The 21,207-nt window shown below is 30.9% G+C and overlaps 3 protein-coding genes across 3 annotated transcripts; 2 read left to right on the top strand and 1 right to left on the bottom strand.

Moving 5' to 3' along the window:
- Positions 1-236: 236 nt before the first annotated feature.
- On the bottom strand, positions 237-1,855 carry LOC131853416 (large ribosomal subunit protein bL27). The gene is made up of 3 exons (XM_059204299.1): positions 1,670-1,855; positions 1,423-1,586; positions 237-580 (listed from the first exon to the last, which is right to left on the bottom strand). Exons 1-3 carry the CDS (start codon positions 1,719-1,721, stop codon positions 377-379), a joined length of 420 nt encoding a protein of 139 aa, XP_059060282.1. The 5' UTR covers positions 1,722-1,855; the 3' UTR covers positions 237-376.
- Positions 1,856-2,862: 1,007 nt separating this feature from the next.
- LOC131853408 (cytochrome P450 4d2-like) lies at positions 2,863-17,328 on the top strand. Its single transcript, XM_059204289.1, has 11 exons — positions 2,863-3,044; positions 3,505-3,611; positions 4,043-4,133; positions 7,648-7,833; positions 10,641-10,710; positions 12,894-13,090; positions 13,963-14,072; positions 14,781-14,914; positions 15,587-15,687; positions 16,215-16,394; positions 17,115-17,328. Exons 1-11 carry the CDS (start codon positions 2,894-2,896, stop codon positions 17,267-17,269), a joined length of 1,482 nt encoding a protein of 493 aa, XP_059060272.1. The 5' UTR covers positions 2,863-2,893; the 3' UTR covers positions 17,270-17,328.
- Positions 17,329-18,800: 1,472 nt separating this feature from the next.
- LOC131853409 (transcriptional adapter 1-like) lies at positions 18,801-21,077 on the top strand. The gene is made up of 3 exons (XM_059204290.1): positions 18,801-19,315; positions 19,876-20,240; positions 20,610-21,077. Exons 1-3 carry the CDS (start codon positions 18,920-18,922, stop codon positions 20,758-20,760), a joined length of 912 nt encoding a protein of 303 aa, XP_059060273.1. The 5' UTR covers positions 18,801-18,919; the 3' UTR covers positions 20,761-21,077.
- The last annotated feature ends 130 nt before the right edge of the window (positions 21,078-21,207 follow it).

The raw sequence follows: 21,207 nt of genomic DNA, 5'->3' as shown, positions 1-21,207 counted from the left end.
AACAAAATTATTTATAGCGCCCTCTCTTAACATTACAGTAAAGCTAATATTAAACTTTTCAACATCTGCTGTTTTGACATGCAATTTCTGTTAATGCAAAGTTCCTAAAACATTGGTTAGATGTAGTTGCATTATATTTAAATGATGTAGAAATATATGACTAAAAACTTCTGTATACTCTTCTCTCTTCTCTTGCAGTGATAGAATTACGAAAATAAAAAACACAAGAACTAAGTTAACTATATATTGCAAAATTATGACTATTATATTAATTATTTACAGATCAACTAAACTATTGTAATGAACACTGATTACTTTACTTAGTAAATTCAACATAAATTGTTACTAAATAATAAATTTGTATCCATTACACTGTTTACACTTCATCGATAAGCTTGAATCTCTGATGCTGAGGTTCTGGTATAACATTGAAATATTTCTTCAATATTGTCTGTTGTCCACGGCCACCATAGATTCTCTGTACCCATGTATGCTCCCAATTGGGATCAAACTTCTCACATGTCACCACTACTCTACCTGGCACCATAGCAAAGAGAGTCCCATTGCGACCAAACCCAACCTGTGTAACAGAAACCAAATAAATTAATAGTTTTTTTAACATGTTACAAACCGCACCCTCACTGATGGGTCACTCTGCAATGAAAGTAAATTTACACATTGGCACTTTGAATTATACCCATGGCCACTTTAATTGAAATAAATCTAGGAGTTAAATAATGTCCACTTCAAATTATTGTACACTAAAAAGATATTTAATAATAGTATACTAAAAAGATATTTAAAATATTTAACAATAAAAAATGCCAGTCCCTATGCGAAAAATAAGATTTTTCAATGTGGTGTCCAACATGTTAATGATTTACTTTGTTGTCTCACAGTCGCTTTCCCCCCAGGAAACCATTATTAAACATAACTGTATATTCACCATGATGCACTGACTGATCTAACTTTAAACTCAGGGGAAAGGGAGTTGTTAGTAATGAGAATTGATGACCCCATTGCTATCAATGTCATATTAAATTGACCTCGAAAAACCCCATCCTGGAAAGCATCTTGGTTAATTCCTAGTGACTTGACCATGATGGGTCTAACCAGACTTCATAGTCATCCTATCATCCTCCAAATGTATACCAATAGTGCAGATGGGTGCACCATACCAAATTCATCAAAAAACATTACATCCTCATCATATCACTCTAAACTCATGCCCACCAGCATAAACCATGAGCGTAGATGGACAAAACATTCCATTATCGTCTTTAAAAAAAACTTATGTTGTCCCACTTCTAGGCAAAGGTAGCTACTATTTATCTCCATATTACATTATATGAATAGCAACAAAAGCTAACCTAAATTTTGTATTAATTTATTTAAAAAATAAGGTTATTAATTTTCACTCACATTCAATCCTGGGTGAAAGCGAGTCGTTCTCTGTGTAGCCAGCATGTGTCCTTCTTGAACAAAGTGGCCATCCTGCACTTTCCAACCTCTACGCTTTGGTTTTACTTTGCAGCTGGTATTTTTTGTACTGCCACCCGTCTTCTTACTTGCATTCCGTACAAATTCTGTAAATTTTAATTTATATTACCAAAATAAACATGTTAAAATGTAAAAGTATGTATTTACATTTATATTCTTAATAATATACCTTTAAGAACAGAAGCACTTTTATTTACACCTACAAGAAAATTGAATGACATTTTAGGCGACAAAAATATTGAATCCGACAACAACAATGTATTATATTAATTAAAATATAATTAATTTCGATTATTCAATAAATTTTGCCGACAAACTAAAATTTAAGTAGTCTTTGACAACTGCTGACTACTGTGTTGACATTTACTGTCTTGCTTTAGAATAGTCGTAATGTCAGATTCACAGAGCACATTACATTCCTAAAAATATATACAATCTATGGCCTTTTTAGCGGGAAGTGAAATAGAGCGGGAATTTTAAATCTGTGACATATTGTTACATTTCTGTATTTTTGTATTAAACATAAAATTTAATTTCAACTTACCCTGAAAAACTGTCCGACTCTGAGAATCTTTGGTTTCTCAATGGACGATGATAAGTGCAACGTTTATAAAATGAATAATTAATTTCTGCAATATCTTGAGGATAGAGGAAATTTAAGTAGGACTAATTTTCACGGGGCCTAGATTAGCTAATATAGCACTGTATAATAAATACTAAAATTAAAGAAATACTGAAATCTAAATGTAGGTATGTAACGTGACCATACGTCCCGTTTTGGACGGAACCCTCCCTTTTGTGGGTTCACCCCTGTTAAACCTGGGACTGGTTGTTAATAATGCGGACTACATTTTTAACAATGTATCATGTCATGTTGACATCCACGCGGTCCTCTATGAAAATTCTCGTTGTCAATTCCTGGTAAAGTTACCACCCTACTGACTTCACTTAATGCTCATTCGATCATCCTACACTATTATTTCACCTTATACCTACCGTCAGCGTAGGCGGATGCACCATTTTATAATCACCCATAAAAATCCTGTAACCATGAAATTGTCCTAGGTAAGAAAAATAATTAGGTCACATCGGTCAATTAAAAAGGATCTCGTCATCTTTCATCATAGTTAACTATTGATGAAATCGTCCCAATTGACAGACAGTTTAGTAACTTATATCGTATTTCATTTTTCTTCCGTCACGGTACCCCGTCATCGTTTATCAATGCAGGCGTGATTACCAATCTAGTATTATTAACAAAAAAAACTACTTATATACATAACTAGATTCTACAATGTAAATATGCAATGCTACAACTCGTTTACATTGTGAAAAACAATTAGTGTTATTTTTGCCAACATATCACACAGACGTGCGCAAGCGCCGATCAGAAATGATCACATTAATATTATTGTTTACAGTGTTATTCGTAGCCTTGATATCATTGATTAATTTACTTATAGACAGATATAAATTGAAAGTAAAAGGACCGTTCCCTTTACCGATAATTGGGAATGCTCACTTGTTTATGGTAAATGCATCAGGTAAATTTATTCTAATTATCTTTGAGTACTTACGTACAGACTTAATTCAAAAACAGACTTACAATATCATTTTATTTAAATTTGGAATACAGAACGGTTAATCGTTTTCTAACATTTTTTAAGTGTGTAAAATTAAATAAATATATTTATGTGAAATTATTAAGAACTATCTTATACATATAAGCAATAAGAAATCGACAATTTTAAGTATTTTAGGTTCTAACGGTATAATATAAGAAATTCATCCATATAATTCTTGAAACTAAGAACTTTAGACCAATTGTGATAACTTTTGAACCTTTCATCTTAAATTAGATCACATGACTTCGTTTTATTCCTATAATGATACAAACTATTCTCTCTAGTCAAGGCACATCTATAAAAAAGGAGAGTGATCGTTATGAAGACAATTTATGTGAAAGAACTTCTTACCTTATTTTTATGACTACTATTGTTTCAGAGTTCTTGAACTTATTTGTGACATATTCGAAAAAATATGGAGACGTTGTATCTATTTATCTTTTATCTGAAAGATACATCATGATGCTGGACCCTAAAAAAATTGAGGTATCTAAACTATTAGCCATAGACAGCCATCTGTAAAGTAGTAATAAATAATAATTAACTTTTATGCATTATTGAAATTATAGATATTAACAATTTTATGCCCGTAAACCGATTTAAGTATAATACCTAAAATATTTGTATACTTTTTCCAAATTTAAACGCATGCTACAAGACTAATACCCTTTCAAATAAAAATCAATCATAAAAAGCCAAATTTACATGTAGGCTTATACCCACATGACTTTATTACCTACAAGATTTTTTTTATTAAAAAAGATATAATTATTTAAAGAATGGTATAATCAGTTTCTCAAATAAAAATCAATCATCAATAGATTTAAATAATTAGCATAAAACGTTACTCCTTTACGTTATTCAACATTTTGTTTTATTATAGATGTATAATTAAGAATTTCAATTTATTTCTGTAGCCTCTACTCGCTAGCACCGACTTAATAACAAAAGGCAGATCATATGAATTCCTAAAGCCGTGGCTGGGTGAAGGTCTTCTCACTGCTAGTGGTAAATATGTCACATAAATACAATTATCATATAATATATTCCTATAATAATAACATTGGCGGCATTAATGGTCTTCATGGTCGTTGGTTCGATTCCTCACACGATACAAACATTTAAACATTTAAATTTATGTACCTATTATAAGCGAAAGTTTAAAAATAAGTACATACATTTGTATTCATTGTATTATTGTTTATTTTGGTCTGACCGTTACTATATATGTACAAAAAATCATATTGAAGTTATTATATAAATTTTTAGTGCCCATAACACAAGCTTTGCTGTTATTTATAGCACTACAGAAGTAGCTAGCATAAAACATAGGCCTTGCATGCTCATGATGATACATTTACATTACAACATTACCGTACTAGGTACACTTATTTATATGTACGTGCACTAATAGGTACCTACTGCAGAATCCGTACCGTTGCAGTAGGAAATACGGCATGATATTGTACGATTTTACTATCGCGTTATAATAAAGAAGACATTCGAATGTCTTTATACGTTTTCTGAATTCCATAATGTATTCTATTATATCCCCCAAGCATATTATACCAATACACAATAGCACGATCTACATCGTATCAAAACATAGGTCAAACGAGACTAAATAAAATTTGTCATATTTTTCACCAATTTTTTAGCAGGATTTTGTAATATCAGTATCCTGGTCACGAGCAGCCCCGTGACCTTGATTTTGATTACGTAACACTATTATTAAACTTTAAAATACACTTTTGCTGTATACGAAGGACTTAGTTATTCTGACGGCTACGATAGTCTATCAATTTAGCATACAGCCTTCATTCCGGTGGTCGCGGGTTCCATGCTTCGAATGGTAGGTACAAAAATTTGTATTCATGAGTATTTAGTCTGGATTTTTCTATGTATACATATTATGTTTGTATTCATAAAAAAATTTCACATTACCATATATTTGCCACACGCGAATGGTATAAGAACCTTAACAATGTTCAATAGTTAGTTTATCTCAGCGCGTTATCAAATTAATATAACTGAATTGTACTTTTCAGACATTATAGTGCCCAATTAGCATAATATTTATAACTTATCTATATACCTATGTATGGTTGTTTTCATTATTATTAATAGGCAAATTAAACTTAGGGCATCCAACTTAATGATATTGAGAAACAATATGTACAAATATATATGAAATATTACAAATTAATAGATAGAATATTTTTATTTGCAATATACAGTAAAGAAAAGACAAATAATGTATTATATTGTACAAGTGTGTAACTACAATAATATGTATATAAGATATCTGAAACATATATAAGATTGATATATATATATATATCAATCTTCCATCTTATATGTTTCAGATATCTAGCAAGCCTTCTAACATACTGGAGGGATGGGGAGGAAGTAGTTTTAGTACTGTAAGCCGAGACCCTAGTAGCACTATCAATGATAGAGTGTGCACGCTGTTCTCCCTGAAAACCATCATAGTTAATTCCTGGTGAATTCCCTACGAACTTCGTCTTCCTCTGATGCTTTGGCAACACTAAAAAAATAACATAGGTACTTACGTCATAGTCAGACATCAAAGTTAACCTTTGACCGACCTCTCTTTCCTGATAAAAAATGTAGAGTAGGTACCTAGTTTCATTTCTGAATTAAAATATATAAGTACTTACTGGTTTTGATAACATTATTGGTCATCATTAAATTGCAATTGGCCTACATGCACCGCTGGAATCCAGCTCGTTAACTGATAGCTTGTGCTTGCTAGTTAATGATATAATTCAACATCGAACCTCGCTTCGAGGGGCACGTCAGGAGTTGGTTAGGTAAACCAATTAGGTTAAGGGATGTTATTTTAAGATTATGTTCTTCCATGTGAATACAACCCATAGATATCAAAAGAAGACATTGAATGCTGAATAGGCAAATAATATTATAGCAGCACCATAGGTACCAAAATATCATTATATTTACTTGAAGCAAAAAATTTGTACCCCATTTTACGAAAAGTATACGTTACGTTTATAAAGTTACAGCGGTGTACATAGTTTATATAGAGATGGAATGCAGAGTGCTAATAATTTTTAAATTCTGCAAAAAAACACATGAAATCAATAAAATCTTTACATTTCACACACAACAATGTATTTTACACACACGCGTATATACTCTTTTCTTTAATTGTTATTACTGGTTCAAAGTTCTTTTCATATTACTTACTAGCTGTTCCCGCGACTTCGTCCGCGTGGGATTTAACTTTATTTTTCTAAAATAAAAGGAGCCTAAGTTACTCCTTATTACACCAGCTATCTGCCAAAAAAAGTCCCCTGAAAATCGGTCCAGCCATTTCAGAGATTAGCCGGAACAAACAGACAAACAGATACACAAAAATTATAAAAAATGTTATTTTAGTGTATGTGCCGTATTTGTATTCATGCATATCGTAAAAAACGGTTATTTTAATATTACAAACTCCAATTTTATTTGTATATATAGATTATAGTCGAATTACGACCACTGGGCAACTACTACCTAATACATAATTGTTTTCTAAATACATTTCATTTAATGATTTATATTTTACAATCGTGTTTACATAATTAATATTTATCTGTTAAAATATTATTGTGCACACACACAGTTTATATAAGTAAATATAAAAACATGGTTGAAGTAGTCATAATGACGACAATTAGTATAAACCTGTTAAATTGACATTGTATAATTGTTATACACATTTGCTTTGGTCGATATTTATAACTTACTCAAATATTATTCTTGTTTAAAATTGCACACGTTTTAATACGTGTAACTATTTATAAAATAAAATAAATTAACTGTATTAAGTACCTATATTCAAGTTGCCGGTAAGAGATTGCTTTAAGTGATAAGGCTGTCCTTTGTTTAGCGCATTTATGTTTCTCATAAAATTAATATAAATCTGTAATTGAATATGACAATAATATATTATTGTCATTATTAAATTTTAATTAAATAATTAATCTTTAAAATGACATAGAAGAGTGCAGTCCCAAACTAGAGTTTTGTACTAGACAACTGTCAAATACGAGGCCAAATGCTGAAAATAGAGTGTAACATATAATACAACACAAGGTCTAATAAAGACAACTGATAGACACATACATTAATTTTAATTTTAAATAATTATGACATCTAATAAATGCCAGACAAAAATAAACAGGCTTACCTATTTACTTATTAATACAAATGTTTGTATCGTACGGTTGTCTAAATATTTATATATGATAAATTCTTTAATCACCAATTACAGACACATATCCAAATGACAGAAGAAACTTACATCAAGCTCGTCGATGAATTTATTTATTAATTTCTCATATATGTTTAAAAGTGGTAAGTAATTGTAGCGTGTATAACAACTGTAAATACAAATCAGGGAATAAACAACTGAAAATCCTTTCAGGAAATATGAAGGTAATTTAGACGAAGCCGCGGGTAACAGCTAGTAAATAATAAAGCTTATATTGTCCAGGTGAGAGATGGAAAACACATCGAAAATTCCTGACACCAACATTGCACTTCAACATCCTGCAGAACTTCTTGCCGGTGTTTTGCAAAAACGAGCGGATCCTGCGCAACAAAGTTAGCAAGCTGGCGGACGGAAGGCACGTTGACTTGTTCCCATTGATTGCTTTGGCTGCCCTCGATAATGTTACTGGTAAGATCATTTGGTTTATAATATTAGTTATAGACAGTATAGGAATACGATTTTATTTACATGGTCGTGCTATTAGCTGACACCATGTTATACCCATCGCAGCTATTTTTTATCTTCAATGTACAAGTATAGGTTTAACTAAGACTTGAAATCAATTTGAACCAGAACGAAGATAATTTTTACATGTTTGCCAGTGTGCTTCTCCTCAACCCACCCTCCGAACTGCAGCTGACTTTCTCTAAGCTTTATACTACTATAAACTTCATACTACAACTTTCTTAACCATCTTAGAAGTATTTGACTGGGAGAATAAAAGCCACTAGCTCGCGGATTATACAATAGGTCTCTTTTAATGTCTCACACAAAACTATTTGAATATTATCTTTGAAACAGATATTGTTTTTTAATGCAATTGTTTTCCTTACAAAATAGGTTAAAAAAATTATTCAGGTTCTGAACACCACTTGAAATTGCATTTGCAATTTAATAAGTTTTATTTTTCTTATTGTTTTCTAATTCTTATATTTTAGGAATTATGTGTCATACTTTAATAATAATTTATCAATTAGATACTAATATAATTATTTAAATTAACATATAATTGCCATTTGATGTACGTTACGTAATATTTTCGATAATTCTAAACCGATTAAGATAATGTTTTTGAATCGACATCGGGATTACCGCCGCTATATTAGTCTTCCTTAATTAGTATCCTTAAACCTACATTATCTTAGTCATTTTATGAAATTAACATTAAGAATACCTATGTTTTATACCGATTGACATTTTCACCATACTAAGTATTTTTATTTATCGCAGGTAGAGTGACTGAGAAGAATTGTATCATATTTTTCGGTTAATAACCTTTATTTACCAAAGAGTATTAGTGTTAAAATCCGTTAATATAGTTATTAATTTTGGTTAATTGTAAAAAAATTAATAGTCTGAAATTTATATATTTCATACTAACTATTATGCTATATTTTTTCCCACGATAATTATTAACCAAAGTCATCCGATATGAATCTACAGGATTTTCTATAACTATGTAATTTGCCAGGCAGATGTCATGCAGTATGACAATTACGTACAGTAATTGCAGTACATTATTCAATGATTACCTACAAAGTATAAAAAAATGTTAATCAATAGACAAGATTATCTACAACATGGCTTTATTAGTTACAATGTCATATGTTTGGTATAACCAGTTTATTGTAAACAAGGTTTTTATAAACCAGAGAGGCAGAGAGGTCAACTGGTGACTTAATTAAACCTTTTGAAAGTGTTATTACAATCTCAGCTAATAGATGATATAAATCCACTGTATTGTACATAAGGAGCGTTACGGTTATAGTTGAGAGTAGGCAGAGTAATTACAAAATAAGAGGCATATCTTAGTCGTCCGAAATGATAACACCTGAGTGGTACACGGGCGTCACGAGATAACGTGATGTACATGGTGCTATTCATAAATATGATAGTCTATGGTTACCACTTACCATCTATGGGAAGATTCCCTTCTTTGCCATACCAATTACGAAATCAGACAGATGAAAAAACATACTAATGCACTTATAATTCGATTCTAATATCATAAAAAACATAATGATAAACATTTATAAATAATCTCAATAATTATAGTTCGTGCGTTATAGAAGTTGCAGATGACAACTGATATTTTATAGTATAAAAGTACTGTATTAAATGTATTTTGTTATGTATCTTATATATAAAATTCGCGTGTCACAAAGTTAGTTAACATACGTTAACTAACATTGTGACCGGCGAATATATATATACTTTTTCGAAAAGTATATACTCCTATATTTTTTATTTTTTATATGCATATTCCGTATGTCTGAGAATCGGCTACTATCTATTTTTCATACCCCTGAGTGATAAGGGTTGTCCCTCCATAACATTTTTTTTAATTTTTTCGTCAATTTTTTTTCTTTGTATAGTATCGTATTAAAAGTACAAACAACGCTAAAAGTTTCATGCTTCTATCTCCAAGCCCTTTTTTAAAGCTATTAAAATTATTAGTACTTATATGCCATAGCAACTTTATCAGGGCAGCTAGTAAGTTTATAATGTAATGTTATCTGTGGTATAAGTTTCCCAGACTCTATTGTTATGTTGAATAAAGGTAAACTTCGTAGATCACCCACGTTTTAGTCATTTGTATGCATGTATACATTCACATTATAATTCTATAATACCTACTACGCGCTGTCTGTATGTAGACATAGGTACCTAATATATATGTATGTATATATAACATCTTGTAGGTCTGCTTGTCCGTATATAGACCTTACCTTAAAAACATCTTATCAATTATAAGTAAGGTAGGATGTTGAGGAAAATATATTTTTTGTGCCCGAGGTTTCACCCGCATGAATGAATTCTCTTTTATAATCTATATATAGCAAATATTGACGTTAGAAATCTAAATTCTTCTTAGCAATTACAAATAATTCGAGGCTGTTATTTATTTCATTTTTCACATCTTTGACATTATATTAATCTTTGATATCATACACATACATACATATATATTCTCATTACATGATTGATTAACTTTTGTAGCAGAGAAAAAGTATAACCAACATCCATTCATCGCGGTTATAATTAGTAAGATTCATTAAAAAAATATTTTTTTACTAAATAATTATGAAATATTATGTTGGAATTGCCAAAGAGATAACAAGTTCAATCCTATACTGTATCTACTAGAGATGATGATAAAATTAATAAATTACGTATGTACCTATATTATTTGTTTGTTATTCATTTATTTACAGAATCAATCATGGCAGTGGCTGTTAATGCGCAGACCGATACGGAATCTAAATATGTTAAAGCTATAGAGAAGTAAGTAGCAGTCATTTATAAAATGAGACCCCATGTTAAACAAATAATAATAATATATATCTGGTATATGTCACAAAGCGTAACAAACCATCAAAAGATGAAAGCAAAATAATAATATTGTAACCCAGAAGAGTTCACACAGCGCCATGTTGTCCGAAGTTAAGCGTAGCTTGTGTTATGTGTACTTGACATCTTATATAAATATTTAAATATTTTTTTGTAAATACAAACATTATACATAGAACCACCCAGACCGATACAAACATTCATACATATAAATACAAATGTTTGTACCGTGCTAGAAATCGAACGCGCGACCGTAAAAAGTAAGACGGTGTGCAAAACCGCTACACCAGGCCGCCTTCCTCGGTGAATGATCTATCGAAAACTTAATGAATTTTCAATACCGGAGATTGCCCCTAACATCCTTCCAGAAACTTTACCTAATACCATATTAGTATTTCTGAAATAAGTAGATTCATGAAGGTCACAACACCACAATGTATTTACATTGTCACTGCTCATTATACCCGCCTGATAATTATGCTGTATTATGAACAATTTGCAATTTACGTCGTCTTTGTCTATATTATCTACTAAACGTTTAATTAAGTCAATTAACACTCTGGCGATTAATGTACTTTTCATTTTGTAAGAACAGGTCTGATTATGTAAAGAAATATTTATTACTAGTTATTCCCGCGACTTCGTCCGCGTGCAATTTAACTTTATTTTTCTAAAATAAAAGATTTTATCTAAAATAAAAGTAGCCTAAGTTACTCCTTCTTACATTAGCTACATGCCAATAAAAGTCCCGTCAAAATCGGTTCAGCCATTTCAGAGATTAGCCTGAACAAACAGACAGACGGACACACAGACATATTCATATGCATGTAGTAAAAAACGGTTATTTCAATATTACAAACAGACACTCCAATTTTATTGATATGTATAGATGTATAGATAAAGTATATAGTGAATATAAAAATCTATTATCGCATGAATATTACAAATAAAGTGTTTTATATGAATGTGAATGGCTATAAAGGCAGAGGATGGCCTATGTACAAGATGATATGGTAAGAAAAGGAGTGAATAACGAGGTGACTGCGAACAGATCTCTGAATGAAAAACAAAAACATATTACGCTGACTTTAAATGGAATGAGGAAAAGGAGATGATTATGATAATTATGATATGAGATCATTGATTTACAAAAAAATAATTAGGCAGGTAGTTTATAAATCCTTTACGGAAATATAAACAAAATAAATATTAGTTTTTCTGAATATATTTCCATATAAAAAATATTTATAATCGTATGGCAAAATACCGTCAAAATCTTAATCAGTAAAAATATTATATCTAATCAGGTAAAAAACTTAGATTCAAAATAGAATTAGTCATAGGTTCTTTACATGAAAGTTAAGTAAATGAGAATCCTTCCTACGCCATAAATATAGGCTACTATGGTACTAGTAAAAAATGATTGAACAATTAATCGATTGAAAAAGGTTAACGTGGTGATTTCACAAAATATAATCAAGATTGTTTCGGCCAATAGAATCGAGAGCCAGCCAATAATTTGGTATCTAGAAAGAAGTAAGTCAGTAATATTTTTATGCCATTAAAATAACTAATTCACTGACATCTTATGTAAAAGTATAGGTAAATCATAGATAAAAGAAATGACTACGTACATATTATCTTAAATAAAAATTGGTTTTTCCAATCTTATTTCTAATTGCATAATGTGAACCTTAATGTGATAGTTAATAGTATATCATCGTTACATAGTATAAAATGAAGTGGCTTCCGCTGTTTGTTCTCTTATATAATTTAAACTGCGCAACAGCCTTTAATGCAGTTTTAGCAATAGATAGAGTTATTGATAAGGGAGGTTCATATGTATAATAGCTGTGTCCGCCATTTCACTTGCATAAAATTTATAGCCTATGTATTATTCTGATATATAACTTGAAAGAGTAACAAACATCCTTCCATCCATCTATCCATTCATACTCACAATCTTTCGTATTAATAATATTAGTAAGGTGTGCACCCGAAGAACGAAGTCAAGGCGGGTAGTTAGTTTTATATATACGTTTTACAACTAGAGAGAAATTTTACAAGTTAAGTAGCTAAGATTAAGTTGTAATAGATTATATTCAAATATTTTTCAGGGTCTCTCAAATAGCATCTACGAGGATGCGAAATGTATTAGCCGGAATTGAGTTCACATTCAAATTGTTACCTATGAAAAAAGAACAAGACAAAGCATTGGGGACACTCCATAAACAGTCAAATAATGTAATTGAGGCCAGACGTCGAGAATTAGAAAAATTAAACACAGTTCGATTGAGCGACTCCTCGGAATTTGGTAAGAAAACAATAGAAACACTAATTTAAATGCCACTGATTGAAGTATTCCTCTCAAATTTTTGAGGTTTTTGTGTATATGAGGGAACATAATAAAATGTGTCTGAGGATTTGTAGGGCAAAAAAAATGAGGTTTGGTACTCATCTATATAACCCTAAAAAATATTTATAATGCAAACCTTTTATTTATGTAATAATAAAGGGACATGTATATATATAGATATGACACGAACAATAATTTTTCAATTGAGCAGCCTAAATGAAAGCCATCGCTTTCGTAACACCAACGAAATATAACAAAATCAAAAACTGTTATAGATCAAACGGCCTAAAAAGGATTATTAGTGGCTTTTTGAGATAATTTGAGGTAATACTTAGAAAGTCATCTGCAAACACTGTTCATTGCATATCAATTTTTGTTTTCTATTATTTTTAATACTTACTGTTACATACAATTAAATTCAAATGATAATGAGACTATGTACATTGTACGATATCTCTAGAAACTCTCCGTTAATTCTTTATACAATTGCTTCATTTAGAACATAATCCTACATAATCCTTTAATCAAAATGACAGTGTATAAAAGAATCAAATAAGTCGAATAAAACAGATTAATTGATTATGTATTGTAATTATCTATGTCTGTCTTATTTTTAGACTATTAATGTCTATAAAAAGGTATGACAAGATTGTTTACAAAAAGGAAATGAAAAACAAAAAGTTACAAAAACAACGAGGCCGATGAAACTAGTTTAAAGTATATTTTAAAATATAATTGATATATCAAAAAATATTAGTTCTATATACATAAAATATGAAACAATGCGCTATCTGGACATGAAAAATATAGGAGAATAACTATTGTTGTAGGTATCAAAAATAAACATGCTTTCTTGGACCTACTACTGCTAGCAGAAGTTAATGGTAAAAGCATAGAAGATGAACATGTCAGAGAGGAGGTTGACACTTTCATGTTTGAGGTACCTATTAAATTATATTAAAATACTTTATTTTTATTAAAATGGAATGGAAAGCAAGCTGACTAGATAAACACCAAAATAATTCATGTGTATCTATATATATATATATAAATAATACGCATATTTATTGCTAATAGTATCAAGCTATCAAGTATCTCTGCTCTTCCCAGGTTGACTGCGAGAGAAATATAAATATAATTTGTATGTATATATATATTTGCTTTATAAAATATGTCTATTGATATATCACTAACTTTGCAGCGATGGGAACACCGATAACAAACAAAATTAATCCAGTGTTAACATTGCTTCGATGTTTCAGACTACTCCCCAATGGGTTCTAGAAGAATAGGTCAACACGCCACCATACCTAAATCAAAATTGCCTCATTGCCTTAAACTAATCATTCTGAGTACCAGTAATTACGATATTAATTCATTCATTCATAAATTTAAGAGCAACTCTTTTGTTGGTGGAGCTCTTGCCACTTTCTACGATCTTCCATCTGCTCTTTAAACCTTGATACGTCACAACTCCAATTCTCTTTCATTTGCTTGAAGTAGCTGTGCCTTGCCTTTCCTCTCCCCCTCTTTTCCTCTATCTTTCCCTTATAATTACTTTCATAAATTCATCGTACCGTATCAAGTATACTAACGTTTTTCCTCGTCTAATTTTATATATTATTAATAAACAGTATAATCTTTTTAGGGACACGATACTACAACGTCTGGTATAGTATTCACCCTCTTCTGTCTATCTAAGTACGCTGACATACAAGACAAACTGTTTGAGGAACAGAAAGAAGTTCTTGGTGGCGATTTGGAGAGGGATCCAACTTATTCGTGAGTGGGAAATGTTACAGTTAAATAATTTAAATTTTGATTCATTGATTAAGTAATAATAAAAATAACCCAGAATAATTCATATAGCGCCATCTAGTGCCAAGCTAAGCATAGCTAATGTTATGGGTACAAATAACTGATATATATAAATACATAAATACCTTTTTCTTGTAAATACATAATATACATATGAAATGACCAGACTAAGACAAATATTCATACTTTTGAATACAAATATTGGTAGGTACTGTGCGAGGAATCGAACCCGTGACCATTGGAAATAAGAATAGAATAGAAAATCATTTATTCAAATAAACTTAATTTAAACACTTTTATATAATATATGTAATAATATATAATAGTCAACATTTTTTTTAAATCTACCGCTTATTCGGAAAGCTCGTCTCGTCACAAGAAGAATAAGCAAGAAACTTGTGTACTAAACCACTGGACCATCAACCAATTATCATCGCTTATTTGACTCAGTTTCAAATTAATGTTTGAAAAAGATAGAATATGTGATAACACGTGATTCCACTATCTTCCTGTTAAATTTCGTAAGATCCTTTCAGCGTTTAGTTTTCAAAAAGGTAGCAAACAGTCAGTCAGATTGACATGTTATCGCATTTATAACATTAGTGTGACTAAGCTCAACCTTATTTTGTTTTACAGGGAACTTCAACAAATGAAATATTTAGAAATGGTCATAAAGGAATCCCTACGGCTGTATCCGCCAGTTCCATTGATTGAAAGATCTATAACTCAAGATAGTGGTAAGTATACGCAAATTATGTATCCAACATTTTTTTTATATCACAATTGTGCCAAAACTATACGGCCCATCTGATGGTAAACGGTTATCGAAACCTATAGATAACTGAAACTCTGAAATATAGACGGAACGAAATATAATTCACCAAGAAACTGTCAAGCGATTTGGCGATAACTGTATATATATAAACGGTACATGTAAAAAACTACATTTTGTTTATTGGTATCTGCCAGATTTGAGCCCATAACCTCTTGGACATTATTCAGGGTAATAAACCACTAGGCATGATGCAATACTATATATAACGAAAATTGTATTGTGTAATTTTAATTGTATTTATTACTTCAAGGAATTATATTTTATTTTGTTTAACTACCATTAGCACATGAGAGACAGAATTAAAGAAAATAAAATCTATAAAATCAATTTAGTAATGAAAATGGACTTAATATACATATTATAGACATAATATACGTAAAATAACACCTAAATCCATAAAATAAAAGTTGTGTCTTTCTTCTTTTACAGATTTAGATGGCCTCAAGTTACCAGCCAATACAGCGGTGATTATAGATATTTTCCATATGCACCGACATCCAGACTTGTACGACGACCCGCTAGAATTCAGACCGGAACGTTTCCACCCTTCAGTACCGAGAAGTGCCTTCAGTTGGTTGCCATTCAGCGCTGGTCCAAGAAATTGTATTGGTAAGCCTCTGCTTCTTCCTTATATATTTATTTGGGGTCGGCGTAATATGTTTTTCTCTTCCGTTTATCCCTGTTCGCAGTCATCTCATTATTTACTCCCTTTATTGGTAACTACTATACCTAATTAGTTACCTTAACATTCATATACTATGAAACGAGATAAGGCCCTCCCTTAACTTTTGACGTTTAAGAACAATTCACGTAGCGCCATCTAGTCCCAAGCTAAGTGAAACTTGTGTTCTGAACACTAAACAACTGATGACTTTATGTAGTCATACATTTCGTATATACATTCGAAACATTCAAAAATAGGTACATAGAAATAAAAAAATCAACAAAGTTTGTCTTTGTATTAAAAAAGTCTTAGAGGGGTCACTAAAATAAAAACAAAATGGATTTTAGGATCTCGTCCACCCTTCATGTTGTGACATCTATTTCACTTTTAGTATTAAAACACGAAACTTTTATTATTAAAATACGACCAGATGAGACAATAAGCGAGGAGGGTAAAAATTACTAAAATCGATGTTATTTAAGTTATGCATTTTTTATATTTTATGTAGTCGCTAGTAGTAATTTTTTGAGGTAATTGATAGTTTATCAAATACCTCAAGAATATATTTAGATTAAAAGTATTGACTTATAATAATAAATGCTTAGGTGTTGTCTATGTCTTCTAAATATTAGATGATATTCTTAATAATTATTTAATATTTACAGGACAAAGATTCGCCATGTTGGAATTGAAAATTACCGTGGCTGGAATAATAAAACATTTCAAGCTGTTGCCCACCGACGAAGAACCGAAATTAACAGCCGACCTTATTCTACGATCAAGCAATGGAGTGAAAATTAAATTTAGTCCAAGAACTTGAGTATTTTATAAACAAAGAGCAATGTACAAATGTACATTAAAAAATGTTAAGATACACATTAATTAATATAATATATAATAAATAAGGGATATATTTTTTATTTTGACCTTAACTTGTCGCTGTACGTGCTGTAAGTATTGTATTCTGTCATAGCATACCAGAATATGCTAAATTAACACGAACTTACTATCATAACTAGACTAGCCAATACATTTCGTTGGTTAACGTTTTCTTCCATAATAAATATTTATATAGTCATTTGCGTGGTACGGAATGGCGGCGAAAATAGGTTCATAGCGGGGGGAAGAGGATTGTTAGTAATGTGGACTGATGATCCCATTGCTAACAATGTACCTCCACGCGGTTCACCCTGGAAACAACACAACAAACGGCTGCATCATTCCATTATCATCCACTAAAAGAAAAAAAAAATAGGTTCACAGCTCGCTATGTAAGTTGTAATCAAATAAAATGTAAAAAGCAATGTACACTGTTAGAGGACGTAGGCAAGGCTTTCAAATCTTCCTAAATGGCAAGGTATGAGAAGTACCATGGGAGTCACATGATGACGTGATGTTTGTGGTGCTGTTGATGTACACAGGCAATGGTAGCCATTTACCATCAGGTGAACTTCAGATATTAGCACTTAAAAAAAAGTGTTTTTTTATGAGTGATTCAATCCATATAGTATTTAAGCAGATTGAACAAAACATCTACCCTTCATGGTTTTACGACATCACTCAATAATCGTATCTAATAGCTTATAAACAGCACATATATTAGGGGCAATGTTATATGAATGTTTAAGCTTCTTCCCTTAATATTTGAAAATATTAAGGGAAGAAGCATCTAAATTATCATCATCATCATCATTACATGGTAAAAAAAAACTGCTGTCGCTATCTGTCCCTATGTATGCTTAAATCTTTAAAACTACGCAACGGATTATGAATCGGTTTTTTAATAGATAGTGTGATTTAAAAGGAAGGTTTATATACATATATAAACCTTCCTCCTTCCTTCCTTACTATATAATAATACATGTACACCCGTGCGAAGCCGGGGCGAGTAGCTAGTTAACAATAAAAAAAACATGTTAGTGACATGACACAGGTCATTCGCAATCCCTAAGGGGGGAAGTTTGAGATATCGGGACAACCTTTGTTTTTACTATATTTTTTTGTATATACATTATATTTTGTGATTTAACTTTTTTTTGGTATTTTATATCATTAACAATATTTTTATTCCTCCAAGTTTAATTTCATGTTATTGAACCCACACTTAAAAAAGTAGATGACACGGTCAATATTTGACATTTTGATTGATATATTGACATTTCGTTGACAATACATCAATTAATATGTCAAATTACTTGAATTGTTAGTAATATGTCAAAATAGGTACATAATATTTTATTACAATCAGTATAACACAGCAAATAATAAATAATACCACGCGGGCACGCAGGCTTTTCTTAAGTTGACAATGTTAAAAAATCACCATTATACACACAAATATTAGTGTACAAATATTACGAATAAAAGAAGCAAATAAACAACGACAAATAAAATCAATTATTACTTTTCTCAAGTGCTGTGCGATATTTAGATTTTGTCGTTTAGAGTAAAAGTAAAATTACTTAAAGAAATGTCGTCGGATACACTGAATGTCGTCAGAAGAAAGCTCAACGAAGCATTAGGTGAAACTTCATCGAAATATTTCAACAATATGAAGCAGTGGTTTCGAATGAAACTCACGAAAGAAGAGTTTGATTCCGAAGCCCGTGCGATGCTGAGTTCAGATCAAGTGCATTACCACAATGAGTTTTTACTCGCTCTTTTGAACAAAGTCGAGGGATTAGCCGAAGCTTCTCTAACGATAGCTCAAGAAAAAGCGAGCTCACATAATAGAAATAGCAGAAGGCATAAAAGAAGTTCTAGAACATCTGAGAAAACTAACTTTGAACAAGCTGATTTATTGGAGTACTTACCGCCTAATTCTCCTCCTGGTGCTGGCAGTGATGGTGTTAAATATGCTTCACAGGTACGCATATAAATATCTATTGTAATGTATACTAGCATTTAGTCTATTGTATTAAGTATACATTGCATGTTATATTACACTGTGTAACATTTAAGGATGGATAGTTTGTACATTGAATATTTTTCGTTTGAACTATCTTGTCTATTTTGTCATACATGGTAATATTTCTGCCATTATAGTCAGGAATATTCTCCACATATTTTCTAGCTGATTGTTACTAAATTTTGTCATTGTTTTAGTGTGTTTGAGTATACATATTGTATCGAGCAATAAACTATAATTCTATATGCTATACAGTCTGGCATTGAGTTACTATGAATCTATGATTATAAAGTGACTATACTACATTTATTATGTACATTGTCATAGGCCTCTACTTTTGAATCAATTTAAATTATTTAAAATTAAGTTTCTGTATGATCATTTTCCCACAAATTCTCTTATGGCATAAACAGAAATAATTAAGTGCCAATATGTCTTCATTAATCCACACATACTTCTTTTACTTGATCAACTGTTAAAACTTTTTAGTTAAATAATTATTTCATTTTCGTTTACAGGAGGTATTCTTACCAGACCATGCCCTCGTAGTTGGCCGTTTCATGCTTGCAGCATGGGAACTAGGTCTTGAAGGAGCTGATGACGAAGCAGCAGATATTATTGTTGTTGCTGTTCAAAACTTTCTTAAAAATGTCATAAGTGCTGTTGTATCACAACGGAAAGGCTACAAGATACGTCATAGACATTTTATGTACGATATTGGTTGTGATATGCCAAATATGTGGCTACGTAATTCTTCAAAGTTGTATGATCCCCAGTTTGAAGGGCGAGTGAATGTTGATGATGGTGCTGATGCACTGGGACCAAGATGTCCCCCTACAATAGATGAAGTAGAACAATCAGCTGCCTTTGAAATTGCTTGCAGGTAAGTACTTTATTTTATTTATGTTCTGATTTTTTTCTTTCTAATTTGTATATTAGGCAACCAAGCTTTCTTCGTCATCTTATTTTTATTATATCATCACTTCTACTAAAGAATATACCTATATATATTTTAGCCCAAATGTGAAGTTAGGTTAAATTTCAGAAACAAATCCTTCTACCCTTTCCAATACCAAAACCCAACTCATTGTCTGGGTAGTACTGCAATGTTGCACGTTTGTATTACAACATAGCAAGTAAGTAATATCTCTAAGTTAAGAAATGAATACATTCATCGTCAGCTCTGACCAAAATTTTCAATTATCTAATGGGTGGTAAAAAGTATATTAATGATTGGTATTTTTTGTTTCAGCGTACCAAACACAGAACCTAATGATGATAGGTTAACTATAGATGAATTATATAATACATTACTAACCCATAAGAATACAATAGCATGTCATTCTGTGTATGCAGTCAATATGGAAAGGTTGGCTCTGATGCTGAATCATCCGAGCTATTGATTTAATAATTAAAATAGTATTATTATAAAGCAAACGTAAACACATGCCATTAGACTTAATTTTAATTAAATAATTGCCTTATTCAATAAAGTCAAATACTGAAAAATCCTATTCTTATAGTATTTGTCCTCTTTTATTCTTTTCTCTGAACTATTTTACTATTTATATTTAAAAAGTGAAAGTTATAATAAACCTGTATTAATCTATTGAAGTGTTCATATTTTTCTTCAAACTGAAATAATTAAAATGACTTTGTAAGATGTTTTAATTTTAATAAAGAAGGTGGTAACTGAATTTGTAATAACTAGGAATTCTCTTCATTATTATGTAAATACAATTTTTTATATAAATGTTTGTATTTTTTATTAATCATTAATAGACTCACTGAAATGTATTTTAAAAATGGTTATTCTATTATAATAATAACAATAAAAATAGTATTGTACT

Source organism: Achroia grisella, unplaced genomic scaffold (genome assembly GCF_030625045.1).
Source record: "Achroia grisella isolate CSIRO2021 unplaced genomic scaffold, CSIRO_AGI_Agris_v1 utg900, whole genome shotgun sequence".
In the NCBI taxonomy this organism is placed as follows: domain Eukaryota; kingdom Metazoa; phylum Arthropoda; class Insecta; order Lepidoptera; family Pyralidae; genus Achroia; species Achroia grisella.
This window is presented reverse-complemented; position numbering and strand designations above follow the sequence as displayed.

What these genes read in the sequence shown, in the direction of transcription:
- LOC131853408 (XM_059204289.1), top strand. Translation starts at nt 2,894, where the DNA reads ATGATCACATTAATATTATTGTTTACAGTGTTATTCGTAGCCTTGATA. An exon ending in AGGTCTTCTCACTGCTAGTG is followed by an intron (nt 4,134 to 7,647) that starts GTAAATATGTCA and finishes TATATTGTCCAG; the next exon opens with GTGAGAGATGGAAAACACAT. An exon ending in GAGAGGGATCCAACTTATTC is followed by an intron (nt 14,915 to 15,586) that starts GTGAGTGGGAAA and finishes TTTGTTTTACAG; the next exon opens with GGAACTTCAACAAATGAAAT.
- LOC131853409 (XM_059204290.1), top strand. Translation starts at nt 18,920, where the DNA reads ATGTCGTCGGATACACTGAATGTCGTCAGAAGAAAGCTCAACGAAGCA. An exon ending in GTGTTAAATATGCTTCACAG is followed by an intron (nt 19,316 to 19,875) that starts GTACGCATATAA and finishes TTTCGTTTACAG; the next exon opens with GAGGTATTCTTACCAGACCA. An exon ending in GCCTTTGAAATTGCTTGCAG is followed by an intron (nt 20,241 to 20,609) that starts GTAAGTACTTTA and finishes TTTTTGTTTCAG; the next exon opens with CGTACCAAACACAGAACCTA.
- LOC131853416 (XM_059204299.1), bottom strand. Translation starts at nt 1,721, where the DNA reads ATGTCATTCAATTTTCTTGTAGGTGTAAATAAAAGTGCTTCTGTTCTT. An exon ending in AAGTGCTTCTGTTCTTAAAG is followed by an intron (nt 1,587 to 1,669) that starts GTATATTATTAA and finishes TAAAATTTACAG; the next exon opens with AATTTGTACGGAATGCAAGT. An exon ending in GCTTTCACCCAGGATTGAAT is followed by an intron (nt 581 to 1,422) that starts GTGAGTGAAAAT and finishes TCTGTTACACAG; the next exon opens with GTTGGGTTTGGTCGCAATGG.